The sequence below is a fragment of the Oxyura jamaicensis genome, chromosome 5 (assembly GCF_011077185.1).
Source record: "Oxyura jamaicensis isolate SHBP4307 breed ruddy duck chromosome 5, BPBGC_Ojam_1.0, whole genome shotgun sequence".
Lineage (NCBI taxonomy): Eukaryota > Metazoa > Chordata > Aves > Anseriformes > Anatidae > Oxyura > Oxyura jamaicensis.
Genome location: NC_048897.1, coordinates 32,790,098 through 32,805,721, shown reverse-complemented (window position 1 = coordinate 32,805,721; position 15,624 = coordinate 32,790,098). Strand labels below are relative to the sequence as shown.

At 41.0% G+C, this 15,624-nt stretch overlaps 1 protein-coding gene across 30 annotated transcripts in view; it reads right to left on the bottom strand.

The window, feature by feature from the left end:
• The window catches only part of NRXN3 (neurexin 3), a 979,693-nt gene that overhangs the window by 724,655 nt on the left and 239,414 nt on the right, over positions 1-15,624 (bottom strand). For all 30 annotated transcript variants that reach the window (XR_004751424.1, XM_035328415.1, XM_035328417.1 and 27 more), the window contains exon 6: positions 3,867-4,168. Coding sequence is in view for 29 of the 30 variants with exons in the window: in XM_035328415.1 (XP_035184306.1) it covers positions 3,867-4,168 (302 nt within the window). In the remaining variant the exon portion in view is untranslated. The remainder of the gene's footprint in view (positions 1-3,866; positions 4,169-15,624) is intronic.

Genomic DNA, 15,624 nt, shown 5'->3' with positions numbered 1-15,624 from the left:
TTCTTGCTTGCTTTTTAGCAGCTGAGGAGCTCAAGATCTCCACAGCAGATTTTGCACGGTGACTAGCTTCAGTGCTAATACAGAAGTGCAGCCTACAGAGGCTCCGACTCCTTGTCACATTGTGGTCAAAGTTCGTAAGAATACCAGCAAGTTACACAAGGAAGATCTAAGCTGCCTCACATAAAAGCCATCTTGCAAACTTCAAAGGCTTGCAAATTGACATTATTGTGTTAGGAATCCCATCTTTACAAACAAAGAAGTTGGGATTTGGCACAGGGAGGGAAAAGTATGCTAAAAATGACACCAAGTGTCAGCAGCAGAGCTGAAGACAGTGTTGGGAAGTCTGACCTTCAGTCTTTTCTGCTCCTCCAAACCACATTGCCCCTCTGAAAGTCCTGGTAAAACACAGCCATTACCCTATTTCTAGTAAAGGTTTCACACAAAGCAGAAACAGGGCTTAGTTTTAACTGAAATAATAAGATAAATAAACAAGGAGATTTGCTTTGACATTAACAATCACTACTCAAGGGAATCCGTGGGTTCACATGGCTTGTCTCTAAGGAGATTAACTGCTGTGATAGTCATTTGATAAAAAAAAAAAAAAAAAAAAAAAAAAAAAAAGAGGAAGCACTTAGTACTCTACTAGATTAACTACAAAACATTTAACAATTCCAAAATGTACTGGGCAAAAGTCCAGCTATTTAAAGTTTTGCTCTAATTCCAGAAACAGCCAAAAAATTATGCAAATCCTCCTCCCTTCTCTCGTCCCCAAGAAGAGCAGGGAAGACTAGATGGCATCTTAATGCTCCTGATAATCCATTTACCTGGAATTGTTTTAGCTTTGGATCATATTCTTGGAATTTCTAATATATTTTAAAGTTTATGCCTCAATATTCATGGGCAATTCTTTGCTGTTGGGTTTTTGTTGGGTTGTTTTCTTCGAGGAAACTTGGACATAGCTGGAAACAAGACTTCCAAGTGACCTACATAATGTTGCAATTTTACAGGTCAATTTGTGTCAGTAAAGATGCAGAGTAGGTAATTTATTACATACAAAATTATATAGGATGTAATGAACGAAAAGGTATACAACTTTTTACCTTGTAAATAATCTATTTTCAAGTTTATTACATTTTCTATATGAAGAAATTAAAGGACTTCACATAAATTAATAGATTAACATTCATAGCCTTAAAAGGTCAAGATACATAATGACCATTCTCAGTCCTGAAAAATGTCTATAGCAGATCTTACCTAAATATCAGTCAAACTCACTCTCAAACTCTTTATCCTAGAGATTGAATGGTTTTAGGACTTCTTCATCCCCGGGAATATCAATTAGCAGTAAGAATGCACAGAACCTAAGAGGAAGGCTGAAGCATTTAAGGCTTGTCTTTATTGAAACCTGGTGTTTAAACTTACCAATATTTTTTAGATGACAGCTTTCATGACTAGAAGGATTGCTTCTTCTCAAGGCCTCATCAGTTTCAATTTCTAGGTACTTCTAGATTCTAAGTAAATGTCATCATTTTGAGACCAAACTTAGCCGGAAATGAAAGTATACAGGGAAAACTCGAAAAAGAAAAAAAAAATCCAGCCTTACTGACATCTTTGGGTTGAACTGCGTTCTATCATACCTGTTGCTAGAACTGGACCACAAATTATCTCTGCTATTTATTTTTTTATTTGATTTTAAGATTGGTCTTCCTTTGGAAAGATCACAAGCATCTTATTAAAACATTCTCTATCTTGCCAAGGCAAGTTGGACCCTTTAAGAATTCAGGATCACAGGAGAATATTCATAGTCAATAGAACAACACGATTAGAAATTTCTAGTGCTGCTTAACTGGCAAGAGGGTCACGAGATTCCTTTTAATTGCCAAAACAGTGTCCTGATCTAGTCAAAGACAAAGAGGCATAGACATATTTCTATTTAACCAGGGACTCAAAAAATATGAAATCACTAGCTTAAAGATTAAGAAAGAGTGAGAGCTTCCCATCCACAGTTTCATCTGGAATCCTTCCCCACTTTCTACTTCTTCAAGATCCAAAGCAAACCTGTCATGAAGCAAGAATGCATTTTGCTTCAGACTCATTTTCCCCTTGAAAATTAACTCCTAGCAAAAACAAAAGGCATGATTAACTAAAATGACCATTAAACTACACTGAGATATTCAGAGACCAGCCATTCTGACACCATCTGAAAATATGAAACACATCAAATAAAGCAGTATTTTGGGCTCCTCCAGACTGACAGACCCCAACCAGTTGGTGCATCTCCCTCTACTAGACTGATGGGAGCATTTGCACAAAATAGGATCATTAAGACCCATCCACTGCATTAGAAATTAAATCTGCATCTGTGTACAAACTAGTGAAAACAGACTATTCCTGCCATCAGCAAGAACCCTGCAGTCTCATGGAAGTTTGGCAACAGATTTGTCAAACAACCAAACATCCTAAAAATGTAGAAATATAGCAATTCACATAGGAAAGACCTTTACCCTCAAACCTCAATATTTAACAGACAGATGTAAAATAGCCACAACAGAAATTATCCACTAACATCTGTTGGTAAAGACTGTTCCTGGTCCCTGGCACTGATACTCACAGATAGGCCTATACTCATACTTTTTTTTTCACTACTGTAAAACGTTACCACAAAAGCTGTTTTCTCAGCACAAGATGTTATATTAACTTGAATAAAACTATTAAAGGTTGTGTTAATATTCACATTAATGAACAAATAGATCACTTTGTTGTCACAAATTGATTTTAAAATTTCAGTTTACAAGCTATTTCTGCTGCCTCTACCAATCAGCATGACAGCAAATAACTCCTATCCACAGTGTAAACCTCATTTATCATGTGGAGTGATATATTCACCAACTTTAAGAGCAAGGTTATTTAATTTTATCTTATCTATTTATGTCTGAATTTATATTTCATGAGGAAGGCTTCAGGATTTTAAGGCTAGCCTACTACCAAATACATCACCTGGTAGAGTTGTCTGCTTAGAAAGGCAGCATGCAAACACACAAAATTACAGTGGTAAAATCAGACAAAACTTTTCCAAAGTGGAATTGTAGGGTGTTGGATTGGTCTGGGTTTGCTTGGCTTTTTTGATCCTTCCACTTTTCCAGTCCTCACAGCCAATGGAAGAGTCTCATAGGCAGAGACACAAGAAATAAAATAGAATCTCATTATAGAAAGAATAGGAAAAATAAACAAGAAGAAAAGAAGAAGAACAGAGAATCAAGAAGATTCAGAGACTCCGGCCAATTAATTCAAAAGCTATAAAGGTAAAATAATTACACACATACCCACCAGCCTGCATACCTGCACACTTGCATGTGCACACAAAAGAAAAAAAGTAAAGGAAAAATAAAGATTTCCAGAGTTAGAATTATGACATCATGGCAATGGCTAAACAAATTAACAAAAATTAAAGAAAAAGGAGAGAGGTGTAGAGTGTTGGCTGCTGGAAAAAAAAGATTCCATTCCCTCAGTAATTAAATGCAACAAGAGTATTACTGATAAGATTGAATCATAATTAAGGAAATAATAAAATAAAAAATGCAGAACAAAAATAGAGAAAAGAAAAAGGGACATGAAAGTAAAGTTATGGCACAAGATTTTATTATTAAATCAAACCACGAGAAACAGAAAATTAATAAAGTGGAAATGAAGATACTGCATTGAGGATAAATTCCCATTAACTAACTTTTTTATCATTGTCCTTTAGATATTGACATCCAGAGAAGGAGAAACTCTAGCAATCCCACCAAACATCCCCATTACTCCCTCCACTGTTGACACAAAACAGACCAAAATTTTCCCCAGCATTTTCTCCCCATCACCATTACCTGCCGCAAGTTGCGCGTCACCTTAACGTCGTGCCATGCGTTGTCATTGAATTTGCCATTGACAGGCTCCACAATGGCCTCGAAGGCCCCAGACCCCAGGTTAATGACCAGCGAGACCGCGCCATCTTTCAGGGCCAAGTTGACATAATCAGCAGACTTGCCGGTGTGGAGAATGAGCCCGTTGCGTTGCCACGTCTTGAAGGAGAGAGTGATCTCATCACTGCTGCTCTGGATAGGGTTTTGAGACAGGTCATAGCAAAGGTATTCGGAACCACGGAAAGTGGCCATGTTCTCATCTCGCGCTGGAAAAAAGGGAAACAGAAGAATTGTTTAGCAGTTAGACAAGGAAAGATTTAAGCTAGCTATGAAATTTCTGAGCAATCCCACAGCACTGTTAATGTTCTGTACAGCCATATATCATGACATGCTAATGACTGTACGGCTCCTGTTGCAGTATGGCTATCAAGAGAATTCACAGCAGGGTCCTCAGTACCCATAAATTTCAGTGCTGTGTTTTCAGTTTCACTGCAGCACTGCCACCACAGGGACCATTCAGAAGTGTGCAGCAGAGCCTAGAATAAGTACGCTTAAAGACATTGCTATAAGATGGTCTTATCCTTATCGGGAGAATGAGAGAAAATTCTGCTATTAACAATATGACCATCACATGTGTTGTTCCAAGAGGAATCACAGTCCCCCAAATACTGATATTTAGATTCCTCGCTGAACTTAACTTTATGCTCTTAACCTACCCACTAGGCAATCGAAGATGGGCACCGAAATATCATCTCCACAGAACTTCCCTTCTTGCAACTTAACAAGACCAAGAACACAAGAAAGCCAAAGTATCCTGTAGTTTCTTTCTTTGAAATTATGAGGGAAGTCCACACAAAACACATTTGTCCACAGCTGTAAGAAATTATATTGTTGGTAAACATGTCCCAGGACTTTGTCTGATCACCTTATCCAGAGAATCTTTACTAGGCATGCTTTAAATGTAGCAAAAATAAACATGGGTTGTTTTTTTGTAGCACGTGACATTGAATATTTCCTCATTTAAAAGAAGTGAATAAACACATTTCATTTATGTACCGCTGGGGAAACCACTGAATCCATGTTTCAGCAACCAGAGGCAGCATTTGAACACCCCAAAATAATTTGCGTGAGCTGGAAATTTAGCTCCTGCTACCTGGGATTCCAGGGTCGCTCAGAACCAGTTCCTCCACAACACTGCACTGGTGTGCCCCAAGTCAGCCAGGTACCCTCATCTTGCCTAGTGGAAGGAATATAGGACTGGGATGGTAAAGCTTCCAGGACGACTGTCTGTAGTACCTTCCTACTCGTGAAATCTAGTGGAAAATTGTACGTACAATGGAGTCTAGATAGATCTACAGATCTGCCCACTCCATATGCTTTCTGACTCCCAACCATAAAATCAATTCTGAGCATGAACAACTATATGGCACAAAGCAGTCAAGCCATCATTGCTTACAATCCATGGCATAAGGCATGTGCTGGTGGTATTGCCATTGACATTAATAGCGTTTTTCTGCTTCATTTTGTCTCATTTAGTAATCCTAATACAGATTACCCAGAATTTGTTAGTACAAAACTGAAGGGAAAATACTTGTCATAGCCTTTCTTGAAAAATAACTGCGTGGTGAATCTGTGCCCTCGCAGCATGAAACAGTACTGACAAAACAGCAGTGTTGCAACAAGAACATATATCATCCTCAAGTGATAGTTCTGTTTTAAGCACATACTTCTGCCATCTCAATTGAGGGTATCACAGAATAAACTCATTAAAAATCTGGGCACTTTGAAAGCGGCAGTAACGTGTGTTTGTGCTTATGAAAGCGTACTGTGTGTCTATACAGCCCTGTGAGCAAACAGTAAGACAAATTACAACAGTGCAGATTGGGAGCTACCTGGCTCAACAGCAGCTTTATGGAGAAATGCCTGGGGGTCCTAGAGGACAAGCCGAACACAAGTCAGCTGTGTGCCCTTTCAGCAATGGTGATCAAGTGCATCCCGGGCTGGATTAGCAGCATGCAACCTGCAGGCCAGGGAGAGCAATTCTTCCTCTAAGGGACTTGTTAGATCCCATCAGGAGTCCTCTGCCCAGTATTGAGCTCCCCCGTATAAAAATAGCTTCAATATACTGTGGTGCGTTCAGCGAAGAGCTACCACAATGCTTAAGGGGCTGGAGAAGGTGATGGGTGGGGACAGGCTGGGAGAGCTGGGTTTGTAAAGCTTTAAGGAGAAAGCTCAGGGGAAACCTTTGTGCTCTCTACAACTACTTAATTGGGAGAGCAGAGAGAAGAGAGGGCCAAATTCATCTCAGAGGTGTGCAGAAGAAGGTCAAGAGGCAAGTGACACAGCTGGAACGTGAGAAATTCTGATTCTATATGAAGAAAATGTTTCACCTTGAGGGTGGCCAAACACTAGGAAGGGCCTAGAAAAGCTGTGAAATCTTCATCCTTGAGAATACCAAAAACTTGCCTGCACATGCTCCTGAGCTGTCTGCTCTAATTGGACTTGCTCTAAGCAAGTGGTTGGACTATGTGGCCTTTGGAGGTCTCTTCCAAATTACTTGATTCAGTGATTCAATTCTGAATATGCTCAACTACTACCAAGGAGTGCATATGCTTGTGTCAATGTACAACCAGCCCCAGCACAGGGCTGATATTGATTGCAATTCTGAAAGTCAGAGCCAAGAACTTAACAACACTCTCCACAATGATAATTCCCCTGCCTAGTCACTTCTGATCCATCGGAAGGAAATGTGTTACAATCAAGTTGGACACATGCTCTATACACCTGCAGGTAATTCCCATCAAAGAGCTGGCGTCTGAGGGCAGGAGTCAAACACAGTCATTACGACTGAGCCATTTACCCACAGCCACAGTTCTGTGAGGCACCGAATACACATTTGATGTCTTTGGGGCAGGGGGGCACGGGTGGTTGATTGTTCACTCACTACAAGACATATTAACAGGGCTCATTTACAGTTGCTCAACCACTTAGACAAAATCTCACTGGTCTACTCAGTACAAAGGAGGAGGCAAAGAGTAGATTAGAAATCTAAGTGGTAATTTAAGGCAACCGCTGCAGACTCATCAAACCAAGGGAGAGAAAATTCAGAGAGCTAACTCTTACATTCTTACTCTTACCAGTGGTTTTAATGCAAGGTACTATCAACCCACCCCTGTGTGCAACTACATCACCTGCCTGTTTCTTCCAGTCACCTGTTGCTTACCACCATCAGAAATGGGATCCTGCACCTGATCCAGCTTTGCATGCTTATTTCCTGCAGGAAATATCAAAGAAGTTTGGTAGAACGTAACCTACTTCTGTTTCATATATTGTCATAAGTTTCTTTCTTCCTCCCCAGGTTGCTCTGGATAAATATTCAAATTTGCAAATGACCGCAAGTCTCAAATCTCTCTGAGGCTCCCTGACCGATCAGAATTCACACCTGTCCCCCCTCCATAAGTACAACTCCCAAGGTCGATATACCCTCTAAAATACATTCTCTGAACCACTAACTCCTTAACTGCTGTCTGTGGACCTAAGCACATGCCCACATTAAAGGCTTTAGTGCACAGATTAGGCATCAAGCTCCAAAGAGCTTGACTGCGCATTCCTCCAAGCTACAGCACAGCAGCAGCCTGACACAGCAGCCATGCCCTGGCACACGAAAGGCTTTTATCAAGCACAACCTTTCCATGCTGGCCGGCATGTTACGATGCTCTGATGTATGCAATGCCTGTGACCAGAAGGCTTGTGAGAACCACCAGAGAGCAAGTAATGGGAAAACAGGTATAGGTTCTCTTCACAATGTATTATTTAGAAGAAAAAAACCCTGAGTGAGCCGCAGATCTCAGAGTATGTCCATGTATTTTTGGACACAGCCTAGCGATATCTGTAAGACCAAAGAGTTGTGAGCCCGTTGTTAACTAGTGACCTTTGTGATGCACATTTCCAAAGGCTTTCTCCACAGACTTTCCACAAAAAGGAGATCAGATGCTAAGGGCTCAAAAATTATCTCAAATTGCACTGTAGTACTTATGGCTTTTGTATTCTTTAAACAGTGGTACTGTACCAAAGAGATTCTGCAGCATAGCAAGGCACCTGAACTAGAATAGTTAAATATAAGACCCAACTCCATGTCAACGAAAATCCCTGGTCTATGTTACATGGAACAACAGAACAAACCCAGGTTTTGCTGGGACGCCAACACTCCGCATTTATAAATGACATTACCTTGAAGCAGTGATCTGTTTGTTCAAGTGTGGTAATGCAGCTGTTTTCCACTGCATCAAACAAAAAGTTTACTTAAAACAACATTTAGAATATGTTTACAAACTCTTGATTTAAACACGATTCTCAAGATTTAATTTTTAACTCGCTTAATATTAGGTAGAAATACAAAAAATCAGAATCTGAAAGTAGGTTACTTGGCAGATGTAAGCTATTAAATCTTCCATTTCACTTGTTAATATTAATCTAACCCTATTATTTATTTTAAAACACATTCACAACTAAATTCTCTGCAACAGCTGGGATTTGCAGACCTCCAAGACATGTATGAAACTCCACGTTCAGACTTAACCCTTAACATGTTCAAAGACTCACAGGAAGTGCCAGAGTAGAACTGAAACCCAGGATCTTCAAAATGACCGTCACGGACCTTTTCCTAGAATCCCTTGGCTTTGAGGAGGAGGAGAACATTAACCTTTTCTGACTGATCACTAAGCAGAGTAAGCACTCACCACTACCACCCCTCCGCAAGGCCTCTTTGCCAAGTCTCAGATCTATTCTTGTTCAAATACCCAGATCAGCTGTTGTTATGTGCTACAGACTGATAGCAAGAGCAGAAACAAAGGCACATCAGACAACTACCTGAGCGAAGCTGCTGGCTCTTCTCATCCCTACACAAATTCCGGAGTTTGCCAAGTCTCAGCTCTCAGGACAGGTAAAGACCAGGGCTCTTCCCACACTGCATATGGCCATGTTGCCCACTCAGGAGAGCCAGCCAGTAGCTTTTCAGTTCCTTGTTGTTTTGTTGTTGTTTGTTTTAACATGAAAAGCAGTTGCCATGTGCTCTTGTCAAAACTCTTCTTGCAAAGGATGACTCAAATATTGAAAACTCACATCACTAGAAGCTAGAGAAGCCTGGATATTGTGACTCGTATACAGAAGGGAATGCACAGATTTTGACAGACTTACTCATAGCCAACAACAACAAAAAATTCAGTAACAGAAGTAGCATTTGAGTTCAGGACCTCCTAGCTCCCAGTCTTGGGCTCATTCCATACATTTTCACATATTCGTGGAGGAAAAGTAAGCTCTCATTTTTCCCAGTACTGTCAGGAAGCCACCCTAGCAAAGAGTGTGGAGCCTACAAAGTTTTGGAGGATGCCCGAAAATAAATCCACTATTAAAGCTGGAAATAACTAGCCCAGGAAGCACTGATTCTGCCCAAGGGTAGCAAGTTTAATACTCAACAAAAGCAGCATTTTACATCCCAGTTAGGATTTCTGGCCGCAGACAACTATAAGATATTTAGAAAAAATATAAGAAGGGAGAGTAACTTTATTGAAGTCTCCTGAAGAAAACTTCAAACTTCAAGTAATTCCCTTAAAAACAGAAGGCAACTGCTCATCTGCTCACCTCCTCTCCAAGTCCACTGTACTGCAGGTGTACCCAGAGGCAGCCCCTGTCTCACTGGGCTTTGGTTTACAGCCAACATTGAAGCACGTCTTTTGTCAGCGAGAACAGCAAACGCTCTGCACTGCTTCAGAATTAATAACCACTCCAGTGTTTGGTGGGATTTACCTTATCTGAGTGGTTTGCTGTGCTCTGCACTGAAAAGCTGGTGCTGTCTGATAATCTAGGGACTGTCTAACACTGCTAAGCGTCAGGCTTCTCTGCCAAAACCAAGTGCGTTATTGATGGAGGCAGCAGAACAGCTGGTTACTCTTTTGACCTTCTGTCAAACACAAGTCCATATGTGAAACAGTTCTTACTGGGCCCTTTTCTCCCTGACATTTAATGGTTCTCTGGAACTTGGGAAAACCCCATGGGTACAAAACTTACCTTACAAAAAATCTGCTTCTAAAGTGGGCCACTGACAACAGAACCATTACCGTTAAAATTCACTATGGCCACCCACCATGGCAGACAAAAAAGTCTTCTGGTTAAACTGACCAGGAATCCAGAGCACAAGGAAAAATACCCATGTGCTCAAAACATATTGTGGATAGGTAACCAAGTCAGCACAATAAGAATATAACTCAATGTTTTAAAATACAGCTATGCAGAATGCCTAAGTGTGAAGAGGAGAAAGGAAGAAGAAGAAGAAAAAAAAAAAGCAGCATCTCCCACTCTTGGCATTAGTCCTGCTGCTCACAGGTTGGGCCTTCCTCACCTGCAGATATGCTAGCAGCATCAGTGGGTACTGCAGCAGAGCCACGGCACTCAGTCACTACGAACTTACGGCACCTGGGCATCAGCTGTGCTTTCAGCAGCACGGCAGGGAAACTATCTAATTTATTTCTGACCGGATGAATGGGTAGGATAATGATCCCAGCAAGTACAACTGAACTGGGAGCTTTCGGGGGAGACATTTTGTGGCAATCTTCCTGTGCTGCTCATGTTGCCAGGTATTCCTGCTTTGCCACTGTATAGCTGGGTATGGACCTGACTAAACGTCACAGTGTCAGAGCATACATCTTTTCCCCTTTTCTATACTAATTCTTATTGTCAACAATAGCCCTAAAGTTTTAAAATTCTAACTGAGCTGAAGGAAATGTTTCAACCTAAGTCACAGTGAGTCAGGAAAGAATAAATTCTAGCTACAGACAGTATGAAACAAGGGGAAATAGACTTTGAAGCTGTTCTAGACGATGCTTTGAGAGATCACAGCATCACCCCCTCAAGGATGGGGTGGAATCCCAGCCTGGGCAAAACCCCATGAAATCTGCTAAGAAGTAATTCTGTTCTGGGCAGAAGGGTTGCCCTGGGAGTGACCTATAATATCTACGATCCTCAAATATGTCACAGAACAATGAAAGATTTATGCTCTCCGAGTCACTTTCACATGTATCTGATGTTCCCTTAGAGGTTAGGGGAGGAGAAATTGTACATCAAGTGTCACAAAAAATAAGTCAGCTAGCACCTCTGAAGGACAAAAAAGGTGAACTATTTCCATCAACCCTCTGAAAGAGCTGTCCAGTGCCTGAATGCTGAAATCCTAATGAAAGCCCTCAGAAGCGAAGCAGCTCATTCAGATTCATGTTATTAAAACAAAGCTGGATTGTTTAATAATAATCAGACTGTTACTTTAAAGGGAGGGTGACAGACTCCAGGAACAGCTAAACAGGAGATTATTGCATCCTCCACTAAATTGTCCAGGGCCTTTTATTGCATTCCTCTTGTCTAGCCTTTGGGCAGGAAAAAGAAAATGTACCCGAATAGTTCTGGTGGTTTGTTTTTTTTTTCCGAGTCTGATTGTGCTTCACACCACCCAATCGAATCAGTGACACCACTTATCAAATCCTCTCATAAGGTCCCGTGCTTGCTATCTCACGCTTTTCTGCTCTCAGTAGTCAAAAGCAAATATTTGTTTGGAAAGTATTATAGAGCTTATTTAATTATTCATGTGTATGAAAAATATTGAATCATTCTTCTATGTACAAAGCATCTTCTTAGCATCACCCACAGTGATGCTGATATGTGCAAGCTTTGAGAGTCGTATCATATACTGCATTTATATTCCACAAACTGTAAAGGAAGACTATCTAAGTCATCTGAAGGGCATAATGAGATGGTTAAAGCGATTGAATTGGTAAAACCTTACTGAAATAACATCACTTATAAATTCAAGGAAATTATTATGAATAAATTTTCAGAAGAAAAAGAATTTTTGCCGTTTGAAAATGTTGGCTGTAAAATCATAGAAATATGTTAAAATGGAGGAAACTAAGTGCTGAGCTGGAGTGCCACAGCGAAAACGGTAGTTTTCCAAATGCTTACTAGGTTTAAACCATACTTGAAAATGTTTGATTTTCCTGAAATAGTGTTTTTTATTGTTTCCTCAGTCCCCTCATTCCCACTTACTGTCTCCACATGATTAGGAATCTGGAAGCAGAGAAGAATCACAGTAACGACATCAGAAACTTTGTAGATAAGAATGAATGGAGGACACCTCTCATCAGGTTTAAGAGCTGTGAAAAACAACGCCATCCTAGGAGCCCAATGCAATGGTGAGAGGCACTCAAGACTGAGCTCTCTGAGTGCTGATCGCCAATTTTGCACATGCTGTAGCAGCTCTGATCTTACCCAAAAAGCACTTTCATCTCACCAGTAAGAGCAAAGGAAGGATAACTTACACCAGAGAACGCCAGCTGCCTGGCATGAGTCATGGCCTCTTCTCCACTATCAGCTGCTTCACATACTGCCCTTCAAGTCTAGATGAGAATGCTTGTGAAAAGGTCCACAAACTGAAGCTCAGAAGAGATCAAGGAAACAACGGTACAACAAATGCTGATCTTTTTGTCAAACCTGACTAATCTACTATTCCTCTGAACTCTAGAGCTCTCAATGAAAACAGGAAGAAGAACTGCTTTCTCTGGAGCTGCAGAGGCCCAGGCTCAATCTTTGCGTGCTGCTGGCTGTGTTGCTGGTCAGTGCCCTTTGGGTTGGCTCCAACAAAGAGGAGTCTCTGACTCCCTGCACTGCAAAAGCTGCCTAACATTCCCACAGCCAGCCCCACAAAGTGATTTACCTCTCCTGGCCAGTCTTGCCACCGAACAGCAGAGACTGAAAGCAAAGAGAAATGACAGTGACTGTATCCCCTAGGCTTTTGATGAAAATGTGTAAGCAGTTTCCACATACCACGTTCTCGTATCTGTGACATAGCTAACAGCCTTTTTAGGAGGATGACAGCTTTAAATTTTTGGAGTGTGCATCTATTAAAAGTATGGTTGAAGTTCACAGCCACCTAAACAAATCTGAATTCACACCAATGAAAAGCTATTTTGCTCCTCAATCCTGGAAAACTCTTCTTTACTCAACAGTATATTAGTTCTTTCAATGAAACCTCATCTGATAGGAAAACCAGTATCAGATGTATCACAGGAAACCTCCTAGTTAGTCTGACATATACAGATTTCATCAATAAGATGAGCCTCACATCCACTACTGCCTGTCTAAGTTATTTTTCCTATCTGTTTCTGAAGGGAAGCAGAAGACAGAAGGGTCTCAGAAGAATCTGAACCTGCATGAATGAACCACTTGCTACAGAAACCAGCATCATTTGCTTCAATACCACACAAAATAGATAGAAAAAACCTTTCATAAAGCCTTTTAGCTAAAATGCTTTTATAACAAAAGTATTAGTACTACAAAATGAAAATGAATAAATAAGATGGCATATGCCTACAAAGGATTACAGCATATGGTTGGTAACATCATCTTTTTCAGCCATCTTTTAAATTGCCCACCAAAATTGCTCTAAATGACAAACTACAGGTGTAGGAGTCAGGACCTGCGCATTTTATCCCTGACTTTGCCACTGATTTACTGTGCAACCTGAGGCACTTAATTAACCTCAACTGCCTCCATCTGTACTACAAAGATAACAAAAATATAGGTTAAGTCCTTGAGATCCATGGGAAACGAGTGCTCTGGAAGTTTAATAGGATTTGTCTTCAAAACAAGGAAAGTTCCACAGCTGTGAGGAGAAGCCGTGAGTCCGTTCGGAGTATTTTGCAGTCCTGGGTATCCCTCTCTTCACGTATTTTCCCTTGTCTGCTAAGGGTAGACAGCTCTACTGTTACCAATTTGCATTGCCTGCCATTTGCAAAGAAACAATAAACTTCAATTATCAGGCTAACTATGGCACTAAGTGCTTAGAGCTGTACACATTATTTATATTCCGATCAACTGGCCAAAGAGACGAAAAACAATCCTGTGACAATATCTTGCTTGACCCCAAATGAAATGTAACATTTTTGCTTTGCACTTCCTTAAATGCATATCTTCAAAAAACATAAAAAAGCAGAGCTCCATTTCACACTAAAAGCATGAAATATATTTACTTTTCAATGTGATGCTCAATAAATCAATTTAAAAAATTAATTTTCCTGAAACAATTTGATATATTCACATACATTCTCAATTTCTTTTGGCTAAGTACACTTTTTTTCCCCCCCTTTTAATTTCTCTGAACAATTTTGCTTCCCTCCCTCCCAGCTCCAGTACATGCAAGAAAAGAAAGGAATAGCTACTCATTTCATGAAGAGCTCAGACCCCATCACTATGTACTGGGCACAAGAACTTCGTCAGGTTCCTCACCGCTGAGCATGGGTGAGGACAATTCCCATTACTGCTGTGTTTACTTTTTCCTATGTTTTTATTTTGTTCTGCATTTCTTCTAGTTTGTCCTCCTCCTAGTGCACCATTCTAAAACACAAAGATGCCAATCTTTGAACACAATACCCCAAAGAAATGTTTCCTTAATGACTGCACAATCAGCAAAATGCAAACTGGCCAGAGAGGAGAACATCACAGCACCATGAACACAGAACTCAAGATATAACCAGCCTTGCTCTTTGCACAGGTATCTCTATGGCAGGGTTGTCACACAGCCCCTCCACTCTTACGTGTGCACCATGCATGGCAGCACAAGGGGTATGAGTATGCAAGGTTGCAGCTGAGCTGTTCACTCACCATCTTTTCATCTCACATACTTTATTGTAATCCTAGTTGCAATCCCAACTTTCACACTACTGTTGCTCTTCTAGTCTATTAAAAAAAGTCAAACTGTCAAACTCTAAAAACTTACCCTAATGGAAGGTCTTTAGATCTGTTTCTTAATGGGTGTAGATGCAAGAGCACAGATACCCATCTAACAAAACAGGATGGGTGTTTAGCATATTTTTTCTTTACCATACTGAAGATAAGGTCTTCTCCAAACTTTCTGACCTTGGTAAAAGCCTTAACATTAGGGAAAGAAAAGCTAGAAACCTATAGCTGTCTTTCCTAAAGACAGGCCGATGGAGTTGGGGTTGTTCAGCCTGGAGAAGAGAAGGCCAAAGGGAGACCTTACAGCGGCCTTCCAGTGCCTAAAGGGGGCTACAGGAAAGCTGGGGAGGGACTCTTGTCAGGGAGTGGAGTGATAGGACAAGGGGCAAAGTCTTTGAACTGAAAGAGAAGGAGATTTAGATTAGATGTTAGAAATTTTTCCCTCAGAGGGTGGTGAGGTTCTGGCACAGGCTGCCCCGAGAAGCTGTGCATGCCCCATCCCTGCAGGTGTTCAAGGCCAGGCTGGATGGGGCTTTGGGCAACCTGGTCTGGTGGGAGGTGACCCTGCCCATGGCTGGGGGTGGAATTATATGGTCTTTAAGGTTCCTTCCAACCCAAACCATTCTGTGATTACCTCCACACATGGCAGAATCAGTCCTACTTGGGAAAGAACACAGGGACAGTTGGTGGGAGCCTTGCAACACCGATGGCAGGCACAAAGGAAGATTGACACCGAGAGAAAGAAATATGAGAAGAGCATTCAGGTCTAAACTAGATCCAAGCAGCATGGTGGGAAGAGAAACTCCTGCTTCTGTGGAAGGGCACTATAGTAGGAAACTACTAGAAGATCTTTAAGTAAGGTGCTGGAAAGCCAGAAGCCGACAGGCATCAGTGCAAGAGGTGTGCGCGTGTAGGCACACGCGCTTGTGTTGCCTGCAGCCTTCCA